At 41.2% G+C, this 27653-nt stretch overlaps 1 protein-coding gene across 15 annotated transcripts in view; it reads left to right on the top strand.

Moving 5' to 3' along the window:
• Positions 1-27319, top strand: part of NRG1 (neuregulin 1) — a 1117663-nt gene extending 1090344 nt beyond the window's left edge. For 5 of the 15 annotated variants that reach the window (XM_060653178.3, XM_060653175.3, XM_060653182.3 and 2 more), the window contains 7 exons: positions 137-195; positions 6581-6604; positions 11253-11355; positions 13089-13215; positions 15605-15735; positions 16550-16756; positions 19523-27319. In XM_060653178.3, coding sequence (XP_060509161.3) covers positions 137-195; positions 6581-6604; positions 11253-11355; positions 13089-13215; positions 15605-15735; positions 16550-16756; positions 19523-20174 — 1303 coding nt within the window. In that variant the 3' untranslated portion in view covers positions 20175-27319. Of the gene's footprint in view, positions 1-136; positions 196-6580; positions 6605-11252; positions 11356-13088; positions 13216-15604; positions 15736-16549; positions 16761-19522 lie in introns of those variants that run through there. The other 10 variants (XM_060653177.3, XM_060653184.3, XM_081795629.1 and 7 more) reach the window with 4 other exon arrangements.
• The last annotated feature ends 334 nt before the right edge of the window (positions 27320-27653 follow it).

The raw sequence follows: 27653 nt of genomic DNA, 5'->3' as shown, positions 1-27653 counted from the left end.
GGACAAAGACTCAGTTCCTGAGGGTGAACTCGCCAAGTTCAGTCAAATGACACTGAAGGAGCTTCTTTCTAGCATATATTCACCTCTTCTCTTTTTCTCTGTTTTTTCTACCATTGTTTTTTGTTTCTTCTCTCAGGTGCCCAAATGAGTTTACTGGTGATCGCTGCCAAAACTACGTAATGGCCAGCTTCTACAGTACGTCCACTCCCTTTCTGTCTCTGCCTGAGTAGGAGCATGCTCAGTCGCTGCCGCTTTCTTGTTGCATCTCCCCTCAGATTTCACCTAGACATAGATGTGTTTTACCAGGTCTAACATTGACTGCCTCTGCCTGTCGCATGAGAACATTAACACAAGCGATTGTATTACTTCCTCTGTTCGTGACTAGTGGGCTCTGAGATACTAATAGGTGTGTGAGGCTCCGGATGCTTCTGAAATGGATACTGAATAATGTGATACAAAATGATAGCCAATATCACACAGTGCAATTATAATAAAAGCATTTAAAAGTCTCACTGTTATTGATAAAATAAAATCATTCTGCTAAACAGTCCATCTTCTTTATAAAATGGCAGCGTCCTGCAAAGGATGTTGCTAAATTGTAATCAGTATGCACTTGAAATGATGGTAAGTTAATTTCGGCTCAGAATGTGTTATTTATAACAAATAAACATGCTAAAAAGAGTTCAGATGTTTCTCTTCATTAACAGTTTGCATTTAGGTGTAAAAAGAGCACTGAGTAGGAAAATTACAAACATTTCACAGCAAATGAGATATCCTGGCTTTACGTTGCTTAGGAAACAGGTGATTCAGGATTAGTTTAAACAATCATTTCTTTATATTTGCATTTCTTTATGCTAGTTTCAATGACAATCTTAGGGACAAATAGGGGTTTTTTGATATTCATTACTTACTTTGAAATATAATAGTTTACATCCAGATATATATTTTTAATGCAGAACTGGGAAAGTTTGATGGATTTCTATGGCTTCGTGAAGGGTTGAACATCATCCTTAAAAGACCCAATCCACGTGTATATAATTTGTATGGGTAACTAGATCATGTAATTTGTCTTTCTGCTGTGAACTGGGCTATCGCTTCTAATTCTGGAGCTTTCAAAGCATTGTATTTAAAATGGATTCCATATAGTTATTCATTGAGATGAAAGGGTGACAAATTTTTTCCCCCCGTGAAAGATCAGATAGTAAATACTTCAGGGTTTGCAGGTGATAACCGTCACCTGCACAACCACGAACTCTGCACAAAGCAGCCATAGCCAATGCATAAACTGATAGGCATGGCCGTGTGCTACTAAAACTTTATTCACAAAAGCAGGCAGTGGGCTGGATTTATCAATCCCTGATTCGGATTGTCAGTTGCTCACCCTGAAAAATACTGGACATAGCCGATCAGTGTAAATTCACCTAACACAATGAATAGTGATACGAGCCGGTCATTTGGGGGCCCTAAAAGAATCAGAGATTTACCCTTACTAGTATGCATGCAAAGAATAAGATCCTGTTCCTCCTGTTAACAGTCGTGGAAGAATAAATTTCATGGAAAAGTTAATTTCATATGCATTGAGGGGAGGCCATTTCCATAATATTCAATCATTTATTTAGTGAGGTGGTGCTTATGGCATATTTACACAGGCTACATATCAAAGATTAGGTTATTAATCTTTTTAAAGGTAGATAAGATGGAGAATAAAAAATAGAAGAGGAATAGTAGAATTTTACTGAATATTTTAAAGCCATTCCTTTCAGAAATCAGTTTGTATTCAAATAACATAGACTTAGCAAATCATGTGACTGTATAAATATGATAACATATCGTAGAATTGAGTGAAAATTCTGAACATTTGTATCACACTTAAATGTTTGGTGTTATACCGAGTTTCATTGTGCACTGAAGGCAATGTTAGGGCACTATATAGAGAATCGCATTTTTAAAATGAAGCTATTTCCCCAAATAATGATGCAGTTAGATCTGACAGCAGTAGGCAAAGAAGATGTTTTCAGCTTCTATTTTAGACCATTTTCTTTTTCAGAAGATATTCTTTCAAAATAGCCACTATGTATTTAATCAGAGTGTGATTCCTTAAATAAAATCTTTAGTAAGCTTTCGATCGCACTTTTGGAAGACATTCAAGAAAGCAGCCTTCATATTTACCCTGATGTAACAAAGATTGATAGGAAGTGAATTTATGAGCAGTCTGTGATGACTGTGAGTCAGGGCTCCCTCGGATCTGGAAAAGCAAGAGCTTCCCTTCAGAAACTGCTTTCCAAAGTTGTCTCGCCCAGCGTTAATTTTCTGACCTCTATAGCTTAAATTTTCAATTTTCATTTCTGCAGACTCTCATATAGAAGGCAGGAAAATACACTTTGCTGTTTTAAGAACTTTATGTTCAAGTATCAGTGTGGTCTGCACAAAGGATAAAAAATGTTGCCACAGTGGTAATGATTAAACTTTAATTGTTTGTGTTCATAAAGTCTGAAACACATAACATAAATTTTGAAGGAAAAGATATTCCCCAGGTTCAAAGAGAAACATTTTTTCGACTTACTAAACCACATTTTGAATAGAAGAATGACATTATAAAAGAATGTACAGCTTTTAAAATGCTTATTAACACATAACTTACATTATTAGGATTTGATGCAGTTTTTCTGGTCAGAGTATTCTATGGGGACATTTATTGATTTATAAAAATGGATTTAAAGTATGAAAGAAAAGAACAAATGTATATTTTATATGGCTTTCTTGAAGGCAGCCATTTGCCTTGAAATAAAACATATTTATAATACTTTCTAGGAAAATATTGTCAAGGTTAGTCAGCTTCAAATTTGACCTACCTTGACAGAGTTCCTACTTTCAAGCATTGTATTGATCATTGTTGGGGGTGGGGGGGGGGGGGAGAATGTGCATATATAGGCAATTCATAATTGATATATAGACTTCCTGGGCAGAAAAAAAAAAAAAAAACAAAACACAGCTTCAATAGTTAGAGGCAGTATACAGCAAGTATATCATATATAAACTAATATATAATAATAAGTTATTATAGAATAGCCCAAATCATAGAATATTTTTACAGAGTACAATTTTAGAACTTTTAGGCATATTGTCAGCATGAGTAATCCCAATAGATCTCCTTAAATGTAATTTTGAATCAGAGGTTACTAGTGCATAAATCACTTGTGTTGATTCTAAATGCTTTAAAAACCATTGAAATTACTAATTTATCCAACGTGTATCTGGATGACAGTAGAATAAAGACACAATCTATGACATAAATTATCATAAATTCTAACTGAGTGTTAGACTTTCTTGTGTGTGTGTTGGTGAATGTGCTTCTGTGCACATGAAAACTTGGGAGTGCAGAGAAAGCCTCCTATTACATTCCAAAAGGCTCAATGGCAATATGGATTTGTATATGTGAAAATAAAAAGTATCTGCATTTGTAAAGGTAAGTCAAAAATGAAAAGTCAGACACTAAATACGTCCCACTTAGCACTGGCATTAACAGAGCTCCTTTAGAAATCTCAGAAAGGACTATACATATGTCTTTGATATTGTTTGCATAAGGAGGCCCAAAGTATTAAAGAGTAAAATCTTGAATGTCTTCAGATTTTATCAGAAGCCGTAAATGCATGGATGGATAATTTTGGTAAAAGAAAGTTGTTTAATTGTTCTTTTCTCTGATGCAATTGAAAAATTTAAATTAACCTACAGGTTAATCAGTTCTCTTCAAACAATTATAAAATCCTCAAGCAAAGGAATAGTGAGTCAATATTTAATAGTTTCTGAAGACTCTTAGATTTAAATTAATTTTTTATATTGCTTACTGCACAGCAGGAAATCACATGTAGAAAAGGAAACTAAATTGTTTACAGCAACCTTTGTGTTTTTGAATTATTAATTTAATTTGAAAAATGTAGTGGCGAGACAGAAGTTCAATAGGAAGCGTATGATACATAATGAGCCTAAGCCAACATTAGATTAAATAGAACAGATAGAAAGTAATAACTTCTTCATCAAATGAAAAGTGTTTGTGTATTCTGCTTTTCTTGACTCACAATGAAAGAAATGTAGCCACCAATAGTAAAAATAAATTAGAGCAGTATTTGCTCCAGGTTGAGAATGATGCATGTTTCCTCTGCTTGTTTCCTTGTTAGGGCTTATGGCCAGAAGAGATTCCAATTTTAAGTACCAATTTCCCTTTGAATTATTTGAAATTGGAGCTGCCTGATATGAATGACTTCCCATGAAATGAAATTATAGTTAGGCTCACAGACTTACCTATAAAACTGTAAATGCAGTAATATGTATGCATGGGCATGCTACTAATTTTATTGAAGACTTAACCAAGCTTTCTACGCAACTAATATAGATCATTAGCAGTGTTCATGTAGGCATGGAATAATGATTCTCTGAAAAGAGTTTCTGTAGATATCTCGGCTTTAACCCTTAAATTATTACTGACTGGTAGGAGGAAAAGGCATATGATGGAAGGGGTTCTAGGGAGAAAAACTGAGTCACATCTTCAAGGAAATGTGTAAGGAAATTTATTATCACTTCCTTGGAAAATGAATTCTTATCCTTGATGTTCCAAAGTTTATATAAAGGAAGCAAATGAGGGGGAAATATTTTGTCAAATTGAGTGTTGCACAGAGACGAGAGAAGTTCATTTGGATTTGAATAAATTGTTAACTTTTGCTGTGGACATTGTGCAACCAAATTAATCCTGAATCCTGTGGCTTTTAATTTATGAAAAGTTTAGGCTATTCACCTGAGTCCCCCGGGCCAACCAAGGCAGACTGATCTATTGTCCACACTACCTCTCGTTATTACTGTTACTCAATGTCCTCTCTGATTTATTTTTTAATCTGGAAGCTCCGTTTCCTCAAGAGGTAGAAAGTTTTTAAAGTCTCACTTCTTGGGTATATCCCAGCAGCTTTCAGAGTTTTCCTGGCCATGAATTAGGTAAAAGGAAACCTACATGTAATAAGGGGCCCAAGGTAGATCTCCAGATAAGTCCACTCTCCAAGCTCTTAAACCATTCTGCTGTTGGCCGACATATTTCCTGGCTCCTTTATTCCACAGGGTCTCCCTGTGGTGCATGTGTTAGTATCATAAGCATTTTGTCAATGAGAAATTAACGTCCAAAGTCATAGAACAGGCAAATGGCAGAGGCAGGACCTGAAAATAGGAGGACTTAAGCACACGACCCTCCTTATTTTCTCCTCTCTACTTGAGGATGCTTTGTCCATGCCCAGACTGATGTTTTTGTGAGAGGAGTACCCCTCAACCACATGTTTTCAAAGTTAAGAGATCGATGCCTTGTGATGTTTCTCGGACCACCGTGGTATCTCTCGAGTCAGTGATCAAGGGAAGAAATGGAGACCTCTGAATCTCCATGTGCCTTCTGCCCTTCCTTCCCATGTGCCTCTCCACCATCCACGCACAAATAAGCAATCCTAAGGGGTCCCCCGCCACCACCACCACCCCCCACCCCGATAAAATTTGATTAACAATTTTTGCTTCAGCCTGGAAAGCATCTTTTCTGGAAGGTTTTTGTTTCTATTTTTAATTTGCCCATGTCCCCCATTTCCTTGCTTGAACCTGTGCAGTTTCTGCTAGTCCTTTAGTCTTGAGCCTCCACACTCACATCTGCCAGGACTGTGGACTGTGAGCTCACACCTTGGGGTTCCCTCCCGGAGCCCTGGGCTCTCATCTGGCCGTCGGAGCTCAGCACCGTGGAGTGATCATCTGATTGGCTCTCTGTTATTTGAGGAAGTAATCCTTTGAACTAAGGACCCCAGGAATTGGATCCTTCTCCCACACAACCCCCTTGTCTTTTTACAATTTGAAAAAGCAAGGCATCGAGAGTTATCCTATGCCATGCAGTTCTTCGAAAAAACTAGATGCAGGCTCTGTTCCCCAATTCCCTCTCTGGCTTTTTGGGCAGAAGCATTTGTTGCTTTCTGTGAATAGAACATGTAAGTGGTGGAGAGCGGAGAAGGTTAGGAACAGAGATATATATATTTTTTAATAACCAAAACAACAAAAAATATTAGAGCATAACTAGCCACAAACTACAAAAACTGTAAATCCAGCGTGACAAAATTTTCAGACCTGAGTGCTGTCCTCTTGGCTTCCACCCCTGGCTCTGCCAACCATGTGCCTTTGGGCAAAAAAAATCACCTCCCTGGAACTGCACTTCTGCCTTTTAAAGAGAGGAATTGAAATAATACTGAATGCCTTTCTTTATTATCATAACTACAATATTTCTGTTCCCAAATGAGGACAACTTCTCCCTCAGTAAGGTCTTTTAAGGGTTAATAAAGACACGGTGTGCTGGTATTTGCACACCTCTTTAACAAGACGAGTTCCGTACGCGGACTCACGGAGGCGTACCTGAGCACTGCTTGTGTTAACCACCCACCATTCGTCCTGTTCGTGTGCACGCACAGACAGCCGTAATAGTCATGTGTAATGTGTTTTGGAGCGCAGTGTATTGCTCTTTTCTGAAACTTGTTTCCCTTTCTTTCTTTTTTTTGTCAACTTTCTGCATTGGCAGAGCATCTTGGGATTGAATTTATGGGTATGGACCAATCATCATTCCTTTTAGCCTGCAGAATTTAGAACCTCTGAGCTGAAATCTTTTCCTTTTCTGCTCTTACCTTTCAATTCCGAACTAATTTCCTTTTCCTTCAGAAGGGATCATACAGCTATAACAATGATTTTTCCGCGTCCCATCTATGATTAGTTTACCGAACTGTCACTGAGTGCAGCAGTTTCTAGATTTCCAAACTTCACTCAGAGTTTAAAATCACCTCACCTGCTGCAAATTCACACATGTCCCACGTACCTTGACCCTCTGGATCTGACCATGCTGTTATTTCAGAGCTGGGGTAAGTTGGAGAGGTGTGGAAGGCTATGGGAAGAACCAAACCAGGCCTGAAAACAAAAGAAGCTCTAAATGCATCGACTTAAAAGCACGCCACGTCTTAGGCCTATGGGAACTTGACATACAATGTAAAAATCACCCATTTAATATAGTAACATAGAAAGCCCTGACATTGCAACACAATATTGTAGGCACAGACTGATTTTCTGGGAATGTTCAAGCGCTGCTGTAGTCAACTTCATTATCTTATGAGCAAGGAAATAGAAAACAGAAAGAAAAAAGCCTTGTGCTATTTTCAGTGGAAATTCTAGCACTAATGGAATTAACCTTGAGTCACTAAGATCATCCAGACAAGTAATCAAATAGACATGTTCACACTGTAAACACAAAATATCTCTTAGGAGCATATGAATTTGGGGCATAGTCCCTTTGAAAGCCTTTGTCCTAAATTATTGGAAGCAAGGGCCAGTCCTGGGAGGAGAGGGAAACCATTCTGTCATCCCAGAGGCTCCACAGCGCAGGTACCCGGGCTTTCTGGACAGCACCAGCAGCCCTGGAATGTGGCCATGGGTCAACAAAGCAATGTCCTGATTAACAGAATATCTGATCTCCATGCAGCTGGTGTCAGTGACATCATGCAGTGAGGGCACCCTGTAGCATAACTGCTGCTCTCGTTTGGATGATAACGTCACCATCTATACCTAATATACTTTCCATAATTCGTGGAGAATAAGACTTTTGCAAGTTCTGTCAGTTACAGGTTTAGAAACTCAATTGGTTGACCATTCCTCCTGTAAAAACTCCCAAGAGAAAACGATTCCTGTGATGAGAAAACCCCCACTTATATGTGAGTGGCCCTTTGCAGATCAGAGAATCTCTCCCAAGCGTGAGTATCTCAAGAGGTCCCATGATCAGCATTGGGTGGCAGATTATCTACGTAGAGAGAGAGGGATCTATTCAAGTAACCTCCCTCTGGATAAAAATAGTTCCGCTACTAAAAAGGCTTACAGGCCTTTCCTACAGGGAGAAAACAAATCCATTATCGCCTGCTCCTTTTCCCTAACAGCATCTTTCTCCCACTTTATCACTTCAGGGTCTAACTAGAATTTAATACTTCTATTCCCAATGAGGTAGGGCAATGGATAGTTCAGAGATACGACTTCTCCCTCAGTAAGACCTGAAGGAGCAGTAGAGACACCATATGCTGGTATCTGCACACCTCTTACAGGCAAACGGTCTAAAACTCCAAAGTCTCAGGACAGCCAGTGTACTGGGCCAGAATGTTCCATCCTTAAGGGAAATCAGACCTTAAAGATCAATTGCAATTGAGAAAGACAAGGCTTCTGTCTCTTAGCCTGGCCAGATCAGACAGAAAAACATGCTCGATCTGATTCACTGCAAAGCGTTCAGCCAAACCATAGAGTAAGGACTGGGAAGCGTTTCCATTCATTAAGGCACATCCGCCAACTGGACTGACGGATTCTCTTTTTCAGCGCTGCCTCTAATTTGCTTTTGCCCTATTGACCCTGTCACGCTAGGAAAAATAATAATAATAAGGAAAAACGGGGGGTCAAAAGAACCCATTGTTTTCATTATTATTCATCAAGTATTTCCCTTTTAACACATTCATAATGTGGGGGGTTCCCTGCTCTAGTAAATCGTTGGAAAATGGAATAGAAACTGAACTGGGAAACATTTAGTGTATTCGGGAAATGCCGTTGTGAATACAGAATCTTAATCCTCCTTCTGTATTCCATGGGCCTTGTCTTTAGTCGGTTCATCTTAGCACTTTTCTTTCTTTACCCTTTGGCCTTTACTGAGCTGCCTTTTCATTTCCATGACCAATTTCGCTGGAAAATGCGTGTCTTCCCGTATCACGTAGGGCAGAGTGGTGAATCATCATACCACATTTGCTGACAAACTGAGGTCAGTCTATTCTTTCCTAACGAACAACTGCCGAAAAACTTCTCAACGGAATCCCTGGGAGTAGTGGGATGCCTTTTCCCCCTTGGGTCCCTGTATACATCCCATTTTCACGGTTTGCAGATGTAATCTCCCAGCTTTTTCTAAAATTAGAACGTTAAGATGCCAGCGCCACCAAGCCCTCCTCCTTTCAAAAGAAGAAAAAAAAGAGAGTGAGCGAAAGAGGGCAGGGTAAAGCAGGGTCAAGGACACGTCTACACTCCTGTTTCCGAACCAACTTACCACACCGGCAGGAACCCTGCCTCCTGTCCCGGGCCCCACCTCTCCTTCTTAGACATAGTGCTAAAAACTGATCCAGATGCCAGGTCAAGGAGGAAGCTCCCGTGGCACCAGCTCACAGATTAACACCTCATAAAATTTAATTCCCTGTCCTGTGGCTGTGGGGGAGGGGAGGCAGCAGACACAGCAATTAACAAAGAGGCATTCACCATCCACCTCATCATCTGACTTTTGCGGCCAAAGTATGTGCCACCACTCTGTCTCCTGGTTCATTGTTTCCTTGCAATGCACCAGCTGCTTTGCTTTCTAATTGTGGCTTCCACGTGACCGCCAGCCTAGGGTAGGAGTTATGCTGTATGGGTTCACCCTTCCAACTTTACATCCACCTTCTCTTCCCGCCCAGCATTTCCTCCCTCTGGTTTTCTTTTGTTTATTTATTTTTCTTCCCTTAGTATCGGGCATGCTGTGCCAGGGACTTCAGATGGCTCCTTCACTTATAACCTTGTTTTCCCTCGTACCCGACTTCCTCCCTCTCTCCGTCATTCTGTCAGTCTGTCTGTCCTCTTGGTTTGTTTTTTCCTTCCCATTTCCCACCCTTTTGGTTTGTTTTTGTAGAATTTCTGTAGCATTCTAGTCTTTTACCCACTGACTTCTATTCTCCTTCTCCTCCTGTTAATAATCAGTGCTCTATTAATTTGATTTGACAATGTTCCTGATCTGTTAACTGGAATTTGATTACCATGGGCTTGGCTTGTACGAAATGTTTTTTTTTGTTTAATGGTAAGGTCTACTGTATCACAGAAAATAAAACGCACTTTTTCATTTCGAGAAGACCTTTCTGCGACTTGCCCTCTCTCAGCAGAGAAGGTGTGGTGGCTAAGACTGAGAATGTAAACCAAAAATGTTCCCTAAGGCCCCATGTCGACGTCCAGATAAGAGACCGTCATTTGCACAACATCCTCCAGTTTTTGACCAGCTTATTAATCAATTTGGCAAGTTCCACTTACATTGCTTATTCTTCACTGGTTGACTTCTCTTTCTCAGTGAATATCTTCCAATAAATATAATTAGACTAGTTGGAAACTCAGTTCCTAAGGGATCAGGTTCACCACGAAATCTGCCAATCTCATTAAAAGCCTGACCCACCAACGTATAATCAAATGATCCCTCCCAAAAACCGATTTGCAAATAGAAAGACTTCCATGAATAAGATACTGGTCACATTGGGGGTACAGTGATGCTCTTAACCCAAAGTTCTAAGCATCGGACTCCCTTAGTGTAACCTACCTTAGCTAATTTGCCAAGCTGGTCACCATGGCAATGCATTACAATCTATTCCAAGTCGCATATCATGGATGCTAGTGGTTTCTTTACGCAGATACATTAGGTGTCTAAGTACAACTGGTGGTGTAATAATAATTGTCTTTCAGAGGACAAATCTCCATCTTGGCCCAGGACTATCTTACCCACCATATTGGGTTTTCTCTGATACAGTAGGCTGCTACCCCCACCGTGTGGCTTATGTTTACATTTTACAGTTTAATCGTAGGGATCCTGCCTCAGTTTTGTTGCTAACTACAAGTCAAGCTCATGTTTGCAAATGTCTTTGAGTTTATTTTTTTTAATTTAGAAATGGCTCCTTGTAAAGACCGCCGGAATAGAACATAGATGGGAAATAAAAAGAGGCTTGGGGGGGGGGGGGGGATGGAGAAGAGGGAGGAGGGGAGGATGGCCCCAGTGATTCCAACCCCAACTCGTTTTATTGGCATTGATTCCTGTTGTCTTTGCAAGATATGGTTTTTTTTTATTTAATTAAAAACTACAGTTTTGACTAAATAATTATTTTATAATTAATGATGATTTGCCAGTTTAATACATATATACCTGCAGCTTATACGTAAAGTAACTTAATAGTGTAATTTTTTTTATCGCACATGGCCCCAGCTGGCTTTGCTGTTTATGCTCAAAGTACAATGCAGAGTATGCTGTACCTTAAGTATGTCTGCAAAAGTAATGAATTGTCTCGTATTTACTTTCTTGTGAACATGGACAATGCCAACGCAGCATGCCAACTGTTCAGTTGTTAAGTCCCGGCACGTGTAAGGGGGCCTTGGTGACGTCTGCTCTCATCCCTTTCCAGAAGCGGAGGAGCTCTACCAGAAGAGAGTGCTGACCATCACCGGCATCTGCATCGCCCTGCTTGTGGTCGGCATCATGTGTGTGGTGGCATACTGCAAAACCAAGTAAAGCTTCCTCCTCCGTGCCTCTCTCCCCTTCACGCAGAGACGGCCTAGCCGGCAGGGCTTTGCACAAAACAGATTCAACGGCCTGGTCTTGAGAGGGGGGAGTGGGGAGGCAGGGGGATGTTTCTTCTCATGTTTCTCCCCGGAATAATCTCTCTGGACGACCTTTTCTAATCACATAACTAGAAGGCTCTGCCTGTGCGAAAATGTTCAGAAGACTTCTGGTCATTGACCACGGCCCGTGATCAAAAGGGGTGGAGGGACGGGCCTGTGGGGCACATGCGTGTGCGTGTGGACGTGCACCACATCCTGAGAGGACAGCAGTCGGTGACCAAGGCGCACTTGTCCTATCCCTGCTGAGGACGTGTTCTGCTTTGCACTCAGACTTAGGAGATAAAGGAAACACTTGGTGGTGTTGGGAATGCAGGTTTTTAAAAACATCATTGTGATTGATTTTCTGTTCCATCTAATGAGCTTACTGGTTCAAATGCTCTCAAAGCGTGAGATGTACAAAAGGAATCTCATGGGAGGAAAATCAAGCAAATCTTGCTTTGAAAGAATTAGAGAAAACACTAAAGCAGATGTGTGTTCACTGTGTCTGGCCCTTGAAGCTGGGTCCCTATGAACAAACACAATTACCGTGTGGCATGAAGTCCCTTCACTTTTCTCTCTTACGTAGAATATCTACTTAAAGTAGGAAATAATGTTAACAGTTTTGTTTTGTTTTGGTGCTTCATCACACAAACTCTCTTGCCAAGACTAGTCATGGGGATATTATCATGGCCTGAATGTTGCATTGAAGAACAAAGACAATATGCTTTTATACCATAAAATTAAGGGCATGGATAGCATTTTCTTAATACCCCAGGGTTTTGTTTAAAAATTTTGTAATGTTTATTTATTTTTGAGAGAGACAGACAGAGACAGAGCACGAGCAGGGGAGGGACAGAGAGAGAGAGATACAGAATCCGAAGCAGGCTCCAGGCGCTGAGCTATTAGAACAGAGACCAACGCGGGGCTCAAACTCACGAACTATGAGAGCCACCCAGGCGCCCCAGTACCCCAGGATTTAATGTGTTGACAGAATTGAGTGATAGAGATAAGCCTTACTAGAATCTACCTTATGAATCCTACTAGATTCAACTTCAATATTTCAATACTCATTGCCTAGTTACACAAAAAAAGCGTTACCAGAGTGAGATCATGTTATAACTGCGCTAAATCTACTGGCAAAATATGTACCTGTCTGCGCTCATGTACGATGCTACACATGCTCACACACTGTGTATGAGGCACAGATTCAAAATTAACTGCATTTCCTTAAGAGACCCACAGACAAAATTATAAATGAAATCAGAATCAGCCTCGTCAATTGCACGGCACAAATTGTTACCTAAGACAAATGACCATGTGTAAGACTTAGGTAAAGATGGATTGATGACCAAAGTTGGGGTTTGAGCCAAATATCAACTTGATGTATCTTCTCCTTTTTTTTTTTCTGATCTGTCAGCAGTCTGGTTCAATATCTGTAAGAATCCCACCCAACTTCTTAAATCTATTCACTAAGAATGTGGGATTCTACTTCTGTCCACAGGCAGATTCTGAGATGGAGTGGTACACCCTCTCCTGTCACCACCACTAATCTCCTACCTGAGTTACATGTTGGTAGTATAAAAAATTGTACCAAATAACAGAAAAAAAAATAATAAATGCTCCCTCTTTTTCATATCCAGGAAACAACGGAAAAAGCTTCATGACCGGCTTCGGCAGAGTCTTCGGTCTGAGCGAAACAACATGGTGAACATAGCAAACGGGCCTCACCACCCCAACCCACCCCCCGAGAACGTCCAGCTGGTGAATGTATGTTGACTCTGGCCAGTGGAAAAGCTGAGCATCTCTCCTCTGTTCAGGCACCTTGAAGTTTATTTTCTAAAGCTCTTAGGCTCTTAGCTACTGCCATTAATCACCACAGCTTCCAGGAATCAAGGGTTTCTCCAGGAGAAAAGAATGGGAACATTTTTTAAAGTGAATTTGGTTCCTGTAACACCAGCACATTTCCTCTTACAAAGTGTTCATTAAGGGGTTGGCATAATAATATTGGGTTTGTTCTGCAGGGAGACGAGGACCAGAAGAAAGAAAAGAAAAACAGAAAGAAAAATAATGAAATGAATGATACAAGAATCAGGAGGAAATATTTTATTTTATTTTATTTTATTTTTATGATTTGGAAATGAAGGCTATTCCAGTCTATAACTGATTAGTGCTAATAACTGAGCTAAGGGCTTTAGACTCATTTTTATTAGAGGCATTTCCCAGCGCCCGATGATTTACTGATTCTGACTTACCAAGGGAAAAATTAGGGCGTGGGAGGGCCAAGTGACTTATCAAACTCGCTTCTCAGTGGCAAAACTGAAAGAACGATGCCTCCTCTTCCCTGACTCTTTCTATAGGATGTCAGACCCTCCAGAGGAAATAGATCCTCAATCACTCATTCTGTTTAAAATTTTCCAAGCACTAGGCTTTTAAATAGAAATAGGTCACACATTCTAAAGAGTCTTTAGATACAATCTTTCCAGCCTCCTAGAGCCAGATTCAGCTTTCCTGCCTTTTGGAGTGTTTCTCCATATTTTTTGCACCATAATTTTTTCCTGTTCACTTCATTTCCCTCTGATGCATGGCTTTTTGTAGGCAAAGCTTGAAGACTACATTCAGTACAACTCTCTATCCTATAGGAAAATGTGTCTTTTGTTTGGAGCAAATCTATCCTAGAATCCTGTTCAGCCTTGGTGGTTACTACCAGCAAGACCTGTAGCGAAGACCTTCCAGGGACAGAGGAAAGGCTGATATATTAGTATATTTTGCTGCTTTCCTCCCCCCCCCCCCACAGTGTTCACTGCAATGTTCTACACAGTTGATAAATGCATTCACTACATACGGGCACACCTCCAATCTGTCACTGTGTCTAAGTGGCTGCGTGATTCCAATTATGTCTTGGGCTGTGTTGCTTTGGGCTTTAATCTGTCTAAACCCTGTTTCCTCATGATGACAACAGGCCTAAAAATAATACCTACTTCAGAAAGTTCTGTGAGCAGTAAATAAGACAATCCATATAAAACACTTAGCCCAGTGACATTCAGTGAGTGTTCAATAATTGTTAAGTATCATTTTTCATTAGATTCACTAAGGTTACATTGCCTTTGAAGGACCAAGAGTGAAATGGTACACAGACTAGGAAGAGCTCATTATTTATGACATCACCATCTTTGCCTTAAAACAAGCTAACTTTACGTCCCAGAAAGAGCCACACGGAATAATAGCCTTTCCGCTAAAAGAACCAACCAGAGTTTCAAACATCACTCGAGCTGTATATTTTGGGGGTTTCCGTAAACACATCAGGTTCTTTTAAAGCCCACAGCCCATTGCTTATAAAGTGCCCATTTCAACCGAGAATATTCCTTTACATGCCTTTTTCTGTTATTTTACTCAATGTGGTGTCTTTAAAAGACAACTTCAAGTGTGCTTCTTTCATTGACTGCAGTGGATATTGAATCTACTGACGTAATAGCTAGTGTGATTTGGTGATGAAAATAAAGTAGAATCTATTTGCACCATGGATACGCCCCCTGTACGTTATGTGCTTTGTCAAGATGTGTGATCTTGACAGCTTCTGTACGTCCTTCAGATCTCTTGGTGGCCGTGTTAGTCTTACCACCGATAAGTTAAAAATTTCAGTGATATCATTAGAGCAACATGGGCGCTGGGAAACTGAAAAAGAAAGAAAGATCCCAAATGCAGATATTGTAAAAAAAACCAAAAAAACAAAAAACTTCCTCCACTGACTTGAAATTTGAAATAAGACAAACCATCTCTACTTTTTTGTTTCAGTCAACTATCTGTTAATCTTCTTTTACTTATAACAACGATGACAAAAATAGATATCGGGCAGAGATTTGTATTGAATTCCAGTCACATTTTCAGTTGGAAATAAGACAGAAGGAATAGGTCTGTTTCTGATAATACGCAGTTAAGACTATAGAATCTATGCCGCGTGCACATCCAAAGGATAATTTATTAATTTCATTTATTGAATTTAAAGGCCATGTAGCCAGGGTATGACTTGCCATCTGACCATTGGAGAAATGGAATTTATTAGGAAGCATATGTACTCAGAATAGATTTTTGTGTGTGATGCTGATGTTACTGTTTTGATGAATATGAATCTTCAAGGTGTGTCTCTTTGTTTATCCAGCAATACGTCTCTAAAAACGTCATCTCTAGTGAGCATATTGTTGAGAGAGAAGCGGAGACATCATTCTCGACCAGTCACTATACCTCTACAGCTCACCACTCCACCACTGTCACTCAGACTCCTAGTCACAGGTATGAGAAGGAAAAATAAAATTCTAAGGCACTCCTCCAAGAGTAAATTTGTATATATTGCCTTTTGCTGTCACTGCCTAAGAAAGGAACAGGAGATACTCACTTATGAGGCAGGGACACACGGTTAAATGTATGGTTTAGGACAAAAACAGACTTTGGACATCAACTGGCTCTGCCATTTAATTGCTGTTTAAATTTGAGCCTCAAGTTTTTCATTACTGAAAATGAAAAGAGTTCCTACTCACAGGATCTTCGTTCCCCATTTTAGAGATTGTCTTTACTCAGGCCCGACCCCTCACTGAATTGCTATAGTGGAAAAAGTCTGGCTTAGATGCTCTATAATGCTTAAAAGTTGGCTTCTTCCAATGATTGGGCTGCCTTTGGAAATGCACGTGAGAACTGGTTTAATAACTGAACTCTAAATTCTCAGATGTCTTGCTGATCCAGTTCATGCTACCAAGGGCAACACTGGACTGCAAAATGCAGCTCACAGGCCAAGTATTTCCTTAACATAAGCCGCTCAAGAACAGAGAGATTGTACGAATACGTAGTACATAGCGACATTTGGAAAATAATGTGTCAAATGGGTGAGCAAATACATAAGCTGTATCCTTACAAAGCCATTCTAAATCCTTTCTACAGTGAGTATCTTTCTGACAATTCTATTCTGAGACAAGTAATGTTGTAGTGAACTGCCGATACACCAATAATTTGAAATAGTTACCAGATCACGTCTGTGATTGGTATTTCCATTTTGGCATGTAATTAAGAAATGCATAAGTATATCTCTTCGCCTCTCACGTTTCCCCTCTAGCTGGAGTAATGGGCACACTGAAAGCATCATTTCGGAAAGCCACTCTGTAATCATGATGTCATCAGTAGAGAACAGTAGGCACAGCAGCCCCTCTGGGGGCCCAAGAGGACGACTTAATGGCGTGGGAGGCCCTCGCGAGTGTAACAGCTTCCTCAGGCATGCCAGAGAAACCCCTGACTCCTACCGAGACTCTCCTCATAGTGAAAGGTAAACCCCAAGGGCACAGCTACTGCAGAGGAGAAAGAGCCGCAGTAGGGGAATCCCCGTGAGCACCTGCGGTCTCACCTACGGAAATCTACTCTAATGAGAATAAGGGGCAGCAGTTGCCTGTGCTAGGAGTTTCCTAGCTGAGGAAGTCACCTTTTTGTCTGAGCTCACTTCTCCTGAGCTTCTCGCGTCATCCCAGCGGCTGACAGGCAACAGACTCTTAAAGAGCGGGAACGGTTTGATGTGGAAGGTGCACCAAACCTGGAGTTCCTAGCTCTGGCCTTAGGCTCAGACCCACCCGGGATCTCGGTTTTCTCGGCTGTAACTTTAGAGAGATGGCACCGATGGTTGATAAGGACCCTTTCTGTAATTCTAATTTGCCAGTTACCCAAACTCTGGTCGAGCTGCTCTCGTGTTCTCGTGTGCTAACTCTTTCTTACGTTCCAGCCTCGGTTAAATCAAATCAAGGGCTGTGTCACTGCTGACTGTCATGGGGAATGACCGCTTGTGTTCCACCACATAGTATCCCTTTTATGAAATTCGAAGAAGGGATGAATAAATAAATGTTTTGTCTGCTGTGTCTGGCAGTCTTCACAGCTGGTTTCCAAACCAATATTGCTTTCGACATGGTCCTTTATTCCAGAATGTTTTGGCTTTCTTCTGGGGGTCTCGGATTGGGCTGGGGGAGTTACAGACAAGGTAAAATAAAGAGCAGAAGAAAGCAAACTAAGAGATGCTTACTAGGGATACTGAATTCCTAGGTTCTCTTTATTCATTTTCACTTAAACTGGGAGAGTTATATCCAACCAGCATTGGCAGCATATCAGTACGCTATTGCTTGTCTGTTTGCAAACCCAAAATGGTGTCATTTGTTTGTTTATATATCACCATCTCAGTGTGATCTTTGACCACTTGCTGAAAGGTTGACGTGATGTTGCCTTGGTACGTGTCCATACCTACTTGGTAGTTACATGGGCGGAGATAACTCTGATAGACTCTGTCCACTCATGGACTGACTGGGCAGTCCTTAAAACAAAAGATGACTAGTTTGGGGCCAGCAGGTCATGTAGAGCTTGCTGACCACTCCTCAAGGGTCTTTGCCCCAAAATGGTATCTCAGAATTCTATGGAATTAAACGCTGCTCTGTCATTCATCTGTGAAAAAGTAGGCATGGTCCCAAACTGGTTTAAAACATGAGTCTTAAATTCATATAATTGTATCTTTATGTATTAAGAAATTCTATCTGTCTTAATTCATTATTTTTTGAGACCTGAAAAAGACCTCAGGGACAAATTCTTTCTTCATCGCTACGTGTGATATTTCTCTTTAAAGGCTGACATTTCCCTGCTGTGGTAGGCTTCCACGCATACCACAGATATTATCTAGGACTGCAAAATATAGCGGGACCTACAGAGCATGGAGAGAAAAGATCCATTGCCTGTACGCATTGGTTGAATTTGGATTAGCGTTTCTCAGAGAGCTTAATTTAAGTATCCCCAGAACGAAAGTTGAAGCCTCGAGCCCCAAGTATTTCAATCTCTAAGACGCCTTCCCAGTTTAGACACAGCTAGACCTCACATCCATGTGACTCTGAATCATGGCTGAAAAGCAGGAAAGTTAATAGGCTTCCTGTTCCTGTTAGCTAGCGTTCAGATAATGGTGTCCTGTGTCATCACAAGTTAATGTCAAATTAGACTCTGTGAATGCCAAAGTGAAGAAAAGAGTCCTTGGTGCTGTGCATTGGCAACATTTTTACAGAAGTTGAGAAATGTGACTCTGAATAAGCCCCATCTTCCTCAGTAGTAAGTCAGGTCTCTTGTTCTGGTGGAGAAAAACGTGATACGGAAAAAAAAAAAAAAAAAAACAAACAGAAAGAAAGAAAGAAAACAATAAAGAATGCACTCAGTGTAGTCACAGTGAGGTTTACCGAGCACCATTGGACATAACAGGACCTAAGGTAACATGGTACAGCCACCCCTTGAGCAGTCACCAAATATAAGCCAAAGATTGATACAGCCTTGGGTTTTTGAAGAGACGCGGACTGGAGATTGGACATAGCCAGGGAGCCAACATAAGGTTCTCCCAGGCTTATTTCTGAATGTCTTGGTCACTGAGATGGATAGTTGCAAATTGAATGCGAAGAGGTAGCATTTCATGGAAAAACTAAAAGCACACAAATGTGTTACACTGTTATCAGGAATAAATCTAAGTCACTATGCTCTTTTTTTTTCATAAGACATAACCTTATAGCTGAGCTAAGGAGAAACAAGGCACACAGATCCAAATGCATTCAGATCCAGCTATCAGCAACTCATCTTAGATCTTCTTCCATTCCCCATTTGGGCTTCATTCTCTAAGACCCCTTGGCCTTTAGGAAGGTATAGTATTTAAGTAATACTTGTTTCCCTTCCAAATCCCCACGCCTTGGTCCTCGTAAACTGAAAGGTTTCCGGGACCCAGTGCCCTCTTATCCTGACTCACAGGCTTTTATTTAAAACCATGATGAGATTGAAAATCCCCAAAGTTTCCATGAGTTAGGCCACTTAGCTGATCTTTGCATGCACTCCTGTGAGGAAACTCTTGGCTACATAATGTTAGACTCCAAGGGTGCTGAATGTCCTTAGCGTTAAAAATCCAGATGTATCCAACGAATCGACCGTCTTTGTTTTCTGATTCTATAATAGCGCGAATTCTGTCCCCGTCCCCTCCCTGCTTGGATGCCTCTTATTCCACCACACTCACGCGGGGTATTCTGTGCTCACACAGGTATGTGTCAGCAATGACCACCCCGGCTCGTATGTCACCTGTAGATTTCCACACGCCAAGCTCCCCCAAATCGCCCCCTTCGGAAATGTCTCCACCTGTGTCCGGCACGACGGTATCCATGCCCTCCATGGCAGTCAGCCCCTTCGTGGAAGAAGAAAGACCTCTGCTTCTCGTGACACCACCGAGGCTGCGGGAGAAGTACGACCGCCACCCCCCGCAGTTCACCTCCTACCACCATAACCCTGCGCATGAGAGCAACAGCCTGCCCCCTAGCCCCTTGAGGATAGTGGAGGACGAGGAGTATGAAACCACCCAGGAGTACGAGCCAGCTCAAGAGCCTGTTAAGAAACTCACCAGTAGCCGGCGGCCCAAAAGAACCAAGCCCAATGGCCACATTGCCAACAGGTTGGAAATGGACAGCAACGCAAGTGCGGAAGGCACTCACTCAGAGAGTGAGACAGAAGATGAGAGAGTAGGGGAAGATACCCCCTTCCTGGGCATTCAGAACCCCCTGGCCGCCAGTCTTGAGGCAGCACCTGCCTTCCGCCTGGCGGACAGCAGGACTAACCCAGCAGGCCGCTTCTCTCCACAGGAAGAATTGCAGGCCAGGCTGACGAGTGTAATCGCTAACCAAGACCCTATAGCTGTATAAAACCTAAATAAACACATAGATTCACCTGTAAAACTTTATTTTATATAATAAAGTATTCCACCTTAAATTAAACAATTTATTTTATTTTAGCAGTTCTGCGAATAGAAAACAGGAAAAAAAAAAACTTTTATAAATTAAATATATGTATGTAAAAATGTGTTATGTGCCATATGTAGCAATTTTTTACAGTATTTCAAAACGAGAAAGATATCAATGGTGCCTTTATGTTCTGTTACGTTGAGAGCAAGTTTTGTACAGTTACTGTGATTGCTTTTCCACAGTATTTCAGCAAAACCTCCCATATATTCAGTTCTCGCTGGCTTCTTGTGCATTGCGTTATGATGTTGACAGGATGTACGATTTGTGAGACTTGCAACTTCCCCTCCGTTTGCTTCTAGTAGCGCCCGATCAGTACGTCTTGTAATGGCACATCCATCCAAATACTCTTCTCTTTTGTACGAAGTTTTCTTTTGCTTTCGGTATACGAAATGAGTTGTGTCTACTCCGCCAGCCAAAGGTTCGCTTCACTGGGCTCTGAGATAATAGTAGATCCAACAGCATGCTACTATTAATTACAGCAGGAAACTGCATTAAGTAATGTTAAATATTAGGAAGAAAGTAATCTTGTGCTTTTTTTTAAAGCGATATTCTTCATCAGAAGACAGCCAGCTCTCACTAGAGAAGAGCAGCCATTTGCTTTCTTTTGGTTTCCTTTTCTTGACAAAGAGCAACAGTTTGGGGGAGAGCATAGAACTCGGGCTCTGGCTTGCTATCAGGGTACATCCATCACTTTATAAGAGGACTCGCCTCACCTTCTGGGGGAATGACACAACAGGTCATCTAGCTGAAGATCAAACCGTGGCTGAAAAAGGTGCAATCGTTCCTGACTTGGGTTGTCCACCGATTTTAAAGCCAGGGATTGGTTGTGTCCTAACAGCTGGAGAATAGACGTGTCATGGCACAAGCAAACCAGCTGAAACAGCACACTCAGCAGTTGGTCTGCAATGCTTCTGCAGTGAAATGTGCCTGCTGTATGTGGTGGTGATTAGTCACCATAGGCAATATTTCTGTTGTAGTGTGTCTAGAAACAGGGAATGTATAGAAGGCGCAGGTGGAGAACGGCTGTGTGACATGATTGCAGTTTTAAACAGTTTTGTTGACCGCTCCCTTCTCCTCATGATTTTTCTCTTGTTTCTCGATGTTGCCTTGATTAGGTCACAACTATGCATGAACATTTTTGTCAGGAATGGCCAATGTGCATGTGGTTTGTGATTAGCGAGAACCTTCCACGAGCGATGATTCATCAGGAAATGTTGGTAGTGTTGAAAAGATCGCACCTTTCCTTGCAGAAGTGACCCCTGCCTGTGTACTGACCTCTCCATCTGCAGCCCTTATCATCCACCCCCTGCCCCACTTCTTACTTTCTGCTTTACTGTCACAAAACAGGATGAAGACGGGTCTGAACTTTGCATGTTCTCTGTGATTGTAAGTCCAAAGAAGGCCTAGAGGTGTTACCATTGGAGATAACTGCTGATTCAGGAAAACAAGGCAATTAAAAAAAAAACAAAAAACAACGCAGACCCCATTTCATGCCCTGCCAGATATCTGTCAAAGCTGGCCAGAGCTCTACTTAGATTCCCAGTGACCTCCTAGGATCCATGGGACAAAATGGGAAGCAGGTTGGCAGGGGGTTCAGAATACCAGGCGTGAAGTCAGCAAAAGCAATGGCTCCTTGTTTGCAGGTGAACTGAATTTAGTTCCTCATCAAATTTCTATATGAACATTAACGAGGAGACGTGACAGGCAAGGAGGTCTTAGGGAAATGTGGGCTGGGCATGAGTCATGTCATTAAGCTCCTTACATGTTTCTGCAACCCACAGAGGTGTCTGTCTGCAGGTCCTGGCAGTTACTTTTAGTATTTGGTAACCTAACCTGTCCTTCCTTATTCACAAGCCGCTTTCTCTGTGCTCAGCAGTGTCCTCACTGCTCCTGTCAGGCTGCACAAGTCGCTCTGATTGCCCAGTTCTGTAGAAACGAGTAAGCTCATGGCAGGGGAAGAAGACAGTCGACCCAAAGAGCTTCTCTAACTTATGCCAATATTGCCTTTGAAGGCCTTGGCTCATCCAGAGGCTATGTCAGTCAATAAAGAAATTTCTACCGTGAATTCAAAGTCCAAAATCTCTGTTTCAGAAATCGTCAGGCATTGGAGTACCCAAAGGCCCCACGGTGGAGAATTCCAGGAATAAATCGAATCTCCTGTTGAGAGCAATGAACATATTCCCCAGTGTGAAGATAGCTCTAAATGTTTCAGGCCACACATACATATAAACAGTTAGGACAAGAGGAAATTTTATTTCCAACTTGATTCCGGTCACTCAGAGAGGTGGCATGTTAGCTGGGACAGCCTTTCCATCTATAGGACCAGAGCTCCCCCTGAGAAGAAATGATGGCTGGTTCCTCAGGGCTGTGCGTTGCAACCACGAGCTTTGTGTTCGCAAGGACTCCTCTGTGGTAGTTACCACATCGCTCTCAACCAGCTCTGTCCATAAACTCAGACAGTGCAGTGGCAATGCAAAGAAGGAGCGTGAACCGATATTCCCAGCATGTGGCAAGTTTTCGTGGCTTTTCAGGTGGGGGAGGCCACCTGGGAGTTTGACAGCAGCTTTGTCTCCCCGGGTCTGACGTCATATCCCATGAGGGGTAGCGCAGCGGACGCAAAACTTCTTTCCGTCACCCAAGATTCCTTTCCCGGCCTACTCTCCCTTCTTGGCTGGTATGACCTTTTTATTTTCCCCCCAAGATTGCCTGGACGGCCTCATGCTGTCTACAAAATGGCACTCTGCCTGAGTATATGTGAATGTGTCCCAGACACCGACATACCATGTCTTCCATGTTTTGGTGCGACTGTCGTGATGTAGATGGAGTTTATCCAGGGTAACTAGCTCATAACTTTTTTTTTTTTTTGGCCTGGGTAAAAAGGTGCATGGCTCACATTAGTGGAAATAAGGAAGGCCTTGTTTTATCTTTTAGCACTGGCTCCATTTCACCACCCACAGAGATTTCTATCTGCAAGGACCCATGAAACACTGCAGAGAAATGCAGGCAAAGGGAAATGGCCACATATCACGAGTTCTATTATATATTCTTTTGTAAATACACATTGTACGTTACTTGGATGTTTTCCTAAATCATTTACTGTCTTTATGAGTTAATGTCAGTTTTTTTACTCTCTCAACTTACTGTGTAACATTGTAAATAACATAATGTCCTTTATTATTTATATTTAAGCATCTAACATAGAGTTGTTTTCATATAAGTTTAAGACAAATGTCAAAAGTATATGTTTTTTTGTTTTTCTTTGCTTTAAAATTATGTATCTTTTCCTTTTACTTTTTTTTTTTAAAGAATAATTTATTGTTCAGGAGAAAGAATGTATATGTAATTGAAACTATTTGAAGAATGCACATTTGAAGGCCCTGAGGTACTGATAAACTAAAGAATTTATTATCCAAAATACTAAGCAATAAGTAATTGTGATTTATTTAAAATTTTGTTCATTTTCCATGAAGGACATACTGCAATAAAAATGCTACTCTGTGGAGGCGTGGGAGTGTTGCTCAGCAGACTAATGTTTGAGTCTGTTAGACCAGCACCTTCCATCTGACTGCGACAGTTGTATTAATTTAGGAATGTGTCTGCTGGACCCCATGATCATCTCGTCTGTCTGTTGCTTTTGCCTGTTCTTTCATCACCTTCTGCCTGTTGGTTTTGCTTACGACTGTATTCCTTGTCAAAAGGGCCATAAGCAAGCAATACAATGTCTTCTTCCCCTTCTCGCACAACCCCCTGCCTCCCCCCGCCCACCCCCCCACACACACCCCGGCCCCATACACAGTAACATAGCAGAGAGGACGTCTTAGGGCATGATTGCCTGGGTGCTGGTTGTTAACATGTTCTGTAGTAACTGCAAGAAACTTCTCCGGGCTAGTGGAAATGTCAATGTGATGATACCTGCAGTTGTGAAAGGAAAACCTGTTATCGGGGTTCAAGTGATCTGATGGCCAGCAGGGCCCAAAAGGCAGCCAGTCAGAACCTGACCACGCTAAGCTTTCTTATAGCTTCAGTAAATTTATTTTCCATCAGGCCCATGATTTATTGATTCAGTTTTAAGAGAAGATAAGGCTAAGTTGGATTCTTTCCCCTCATTCTATCAATAAATCAAACTAGATGCCCATCTTATTGCTCAGGGAAGGGCCGATGCATGAGAAATTTCCCACATTCTAAAAGAGTCATAGAAATGAGGCTATTACTTTTCTTATTGAGATTAGCCTAAACAAAAGCCATATTTTAACAAATAGGTATTTGCATGGGTGATACTTTTTATATAATTCAAGCATTTTACTCATTATTCTAGGTAAGATTAAGGCTTCTGAAGTATATGAGATAGAGTTCAGCAATCCTTTGAGGGTACACAGGGGCCTCTGTTGGAGTTTGTGGGTACCTCGATGCCTGCCATCAACGTCCACCTCCATATACGTACGTGGCACCTTGTCGTTAGTCGTAGCTCCTCTGGCATCATTTCCAAAACGGTCTGGATGTCTAAGAGATTCAAATAGTGGCCTTTGACTGTACCAATCTTTATTATTTATATCGTGAACTTTTTAAAACAATTCAGATTCCTCATATTTGTGATTTATGTTCCCACACGCACACACACACACACACACACACTCCTAACACACACGATCCTGAAGCCACCGCATTGGCTTACTTGTCCATTGCAGCCAACCAGCCTTTCGGCAAATCAAGAAGTGCATGGAATATTTTAAAAATTACAGACGGAGACACTTCTCTGTGTCTTCAGGTTTCAGCTGAGGCTTTGTCCACCCGACAAACTGAAAACTACAAGCAGTTGTCTTAGTAATTTAGGTTACAATCAGATACCTGACATACACGGATTATGGGAGCAGAAGCCTATATAGTAGAGCACGGTCCAGAGAGAATGTAGAGTCTCTGACTGTCTAGACGGTTATTACAATTCTCCATTCACTTCAACAGTGTAGACCCTGGAATGTCAAACCCAGGTCAACAATGTCTTTCCAACTACTGTCTGGGGAAGACATCATTAGACTTCCCCGCTCTCTGCCCTGACGATGAATGAAAAAAGCACCTGATGTTAGGGATTTGGGGTTCAGTGAGGCAGTTCTGAAATCTAGAGATTTGGGATGCTGGAAGGAGTGGACAATTTTGATGACCTCATATGAATTGCTTTCTTCTCTATCTTGGGCTTGCCCTTTCTGAAACAGAATAAAATAAATTTATGGAAACTATTACTTCAAAAGATTGGCCTTGTAGGCAATAGAAATGCTTTCAGTTTCTATAAGACATGACTATCCTGCTGCAATATTACTCACCTTTGAGACTGTTGTTGGACAGAGAAGTCAGGCCCAGTCCTGCAAGTTTCTGTTGGTTCCTGTTGACATCCTGAGACTGTCATTGTTGGACCACTCTGGTGGGCCATTGTGTTGGATGTTCAATAAGCTTCAAGAAATCGCTCAGCAGGGTGGATTTTGTTACCTGGAGGAAACTCATCATAATCTACCTGGTCTATTTAAAAGCAGATGAGGAGAGGGAGACCAGTAATTCATAAGAGGAGACAGACAATGGGGTAGCAGTTCTCTCCATCCCCCGCCCGACTTCAAATGTACTTACAGGGACAGAATTTGATGGAGGAAGTGACTCTCTTCCCACCCCATGACTTTCCAAAGAGGCCAGAGGCTTACCTTCATAGACACAAACATCTTTAATAGCTTATGTACAGGTTTGCTCATATGCAAAAACTATTAAACAGAAATAACATTTTAGGGCTTAAAACATCCCTTATCATTTTTAATCCTCTTATACTCATGAGATGTTGATGTGACAAATGGCGAGCAAATTTTAGGTTCAGGAAAGTTAAAAATGTTGCCTGGAGCTACACATCTAGTGAGTTGCAGAGATAATACTACAACTCCTATTTCTACCCATTTCACTCCTCCCCTCCTTGTTCCAGACTCAAATAACCTTGCCATTTTCAGCCTGTCATTACATCAGTGCAAGTTATATCCAAAACCAATTCTTTCTATTTGAAAGAATATAAGCTCCTCTGGCTTTGGTTTAGAGTTACTGTAGAACCCAACTTGCTTGACTTAGTGACTCTATGCACTTTTTTCTCAACATACCTTTCTAAATGAACTGTAACCATGGGAATGAATTCACAATTTCAAGGTGCAGGTCGCATCCTGCAGTGAAAAGAGGAGGGGGCTTTGCAGTCAGAACACTGTCCCCACCACTTAGTAGCTTGGCCAATTTGGTCAATTTCCTCCTCCAAGCTTATTTCCTGATCACTAATATGGGAACCCAAGTGACTTTAGAAGGCTCTGGTGGTAATGAGCATTACACTTGAACATATGTAAGGAAGCCATAAACATCTAGTACATAGTGAATATCCAAGGGCTACCTTCTTTTTGGTCCTTCTTCTTGGAGCCCCCGTTCCTCAGTTCCAAACGACACACTCCACATTGCACAAACTCATCACATTTCATCATTTCTCCAATCTCATGCCAATGAGAAAATTCCTTTTTAATTTTTTTTTTTTTACATTTTTATTTTTGAGAGACAGAGAGAGACAGAGCACAAGTGGGGGAGGGGCAGAGACAGAATGAGACCCAGAATCCGAAGCAGGGTCCAGGCTCTGAGCTGTCAGCACAGAGCCCGATGTGGGGCTCAAACTCCCAAACCGTGAGATCACGATCTGAGCCGAAGTCGGACGCTTAACTGACTGAGCCACTCAGGTGCCCCGAGAAAATTCCTTTTTAATAACAACTGTACTTTAAGCAGCATAATCACCGAATAAGTTCTTTATTTTGTGTTTGCTTCTTATGTAGCCACACTGTTTCATATAAAGCCTGTAATTTTTAAGGGATTATTACATTAGTGTTTCATTACAACGTCACAGAAATTTACTGAGACATAACTCTTTGTAGAGTTTTCACAATACCATTTTCAAACTTCCTTGCAAACATGTACCATGACAAACAAAACATGCTCCTAAATGGATAAGATATCTGTACACACCCATTTTCTTTCGTCGGTATCCAGGATGTCCTGACACGTTTCATTAAAATATATGTGTGTGTATATGTATACATATTTTATATATATACATATCATATATATATATATATATTTTATATATATATAAAATCTAGGTAAAGTTCTTCAGCGTGACAAAGGTAGAGGAATCAGGTCTCAGATTGACTCTTAAATGTTAGAAACCACATTGCTTATGGATGTTTCTCACTCCCTCCCATTATCTATCCAATAAGTAATTTTTCCAGTTCTACTCACTCTTTATGCATAAAATAGGATTCTTTTATGAATAATTTTTAGATTTCAGCTTTTTGGATTCAATACTTTAAAATTTCATCCTACATTTAG

Source organism: Panthera onca, chromosome B1 (genome assembly GCF_046562875.1).
Source record: "Panthera onca isolate mPanOnc1 chromosome B1, mPanOnc1 haplotype 2, whole genome shotgun sequence".
In the NCBI taxonomy this organism is placed as follows: domain Eukaryota; kingdom Metazoa; phylum Chordata; class Mammalia; order Carnivora; family Felidae; genus Panthera; species Panthera onca.
This window is presented reverse-complemented; position numbering and strand designations above follow the sequence as displayed.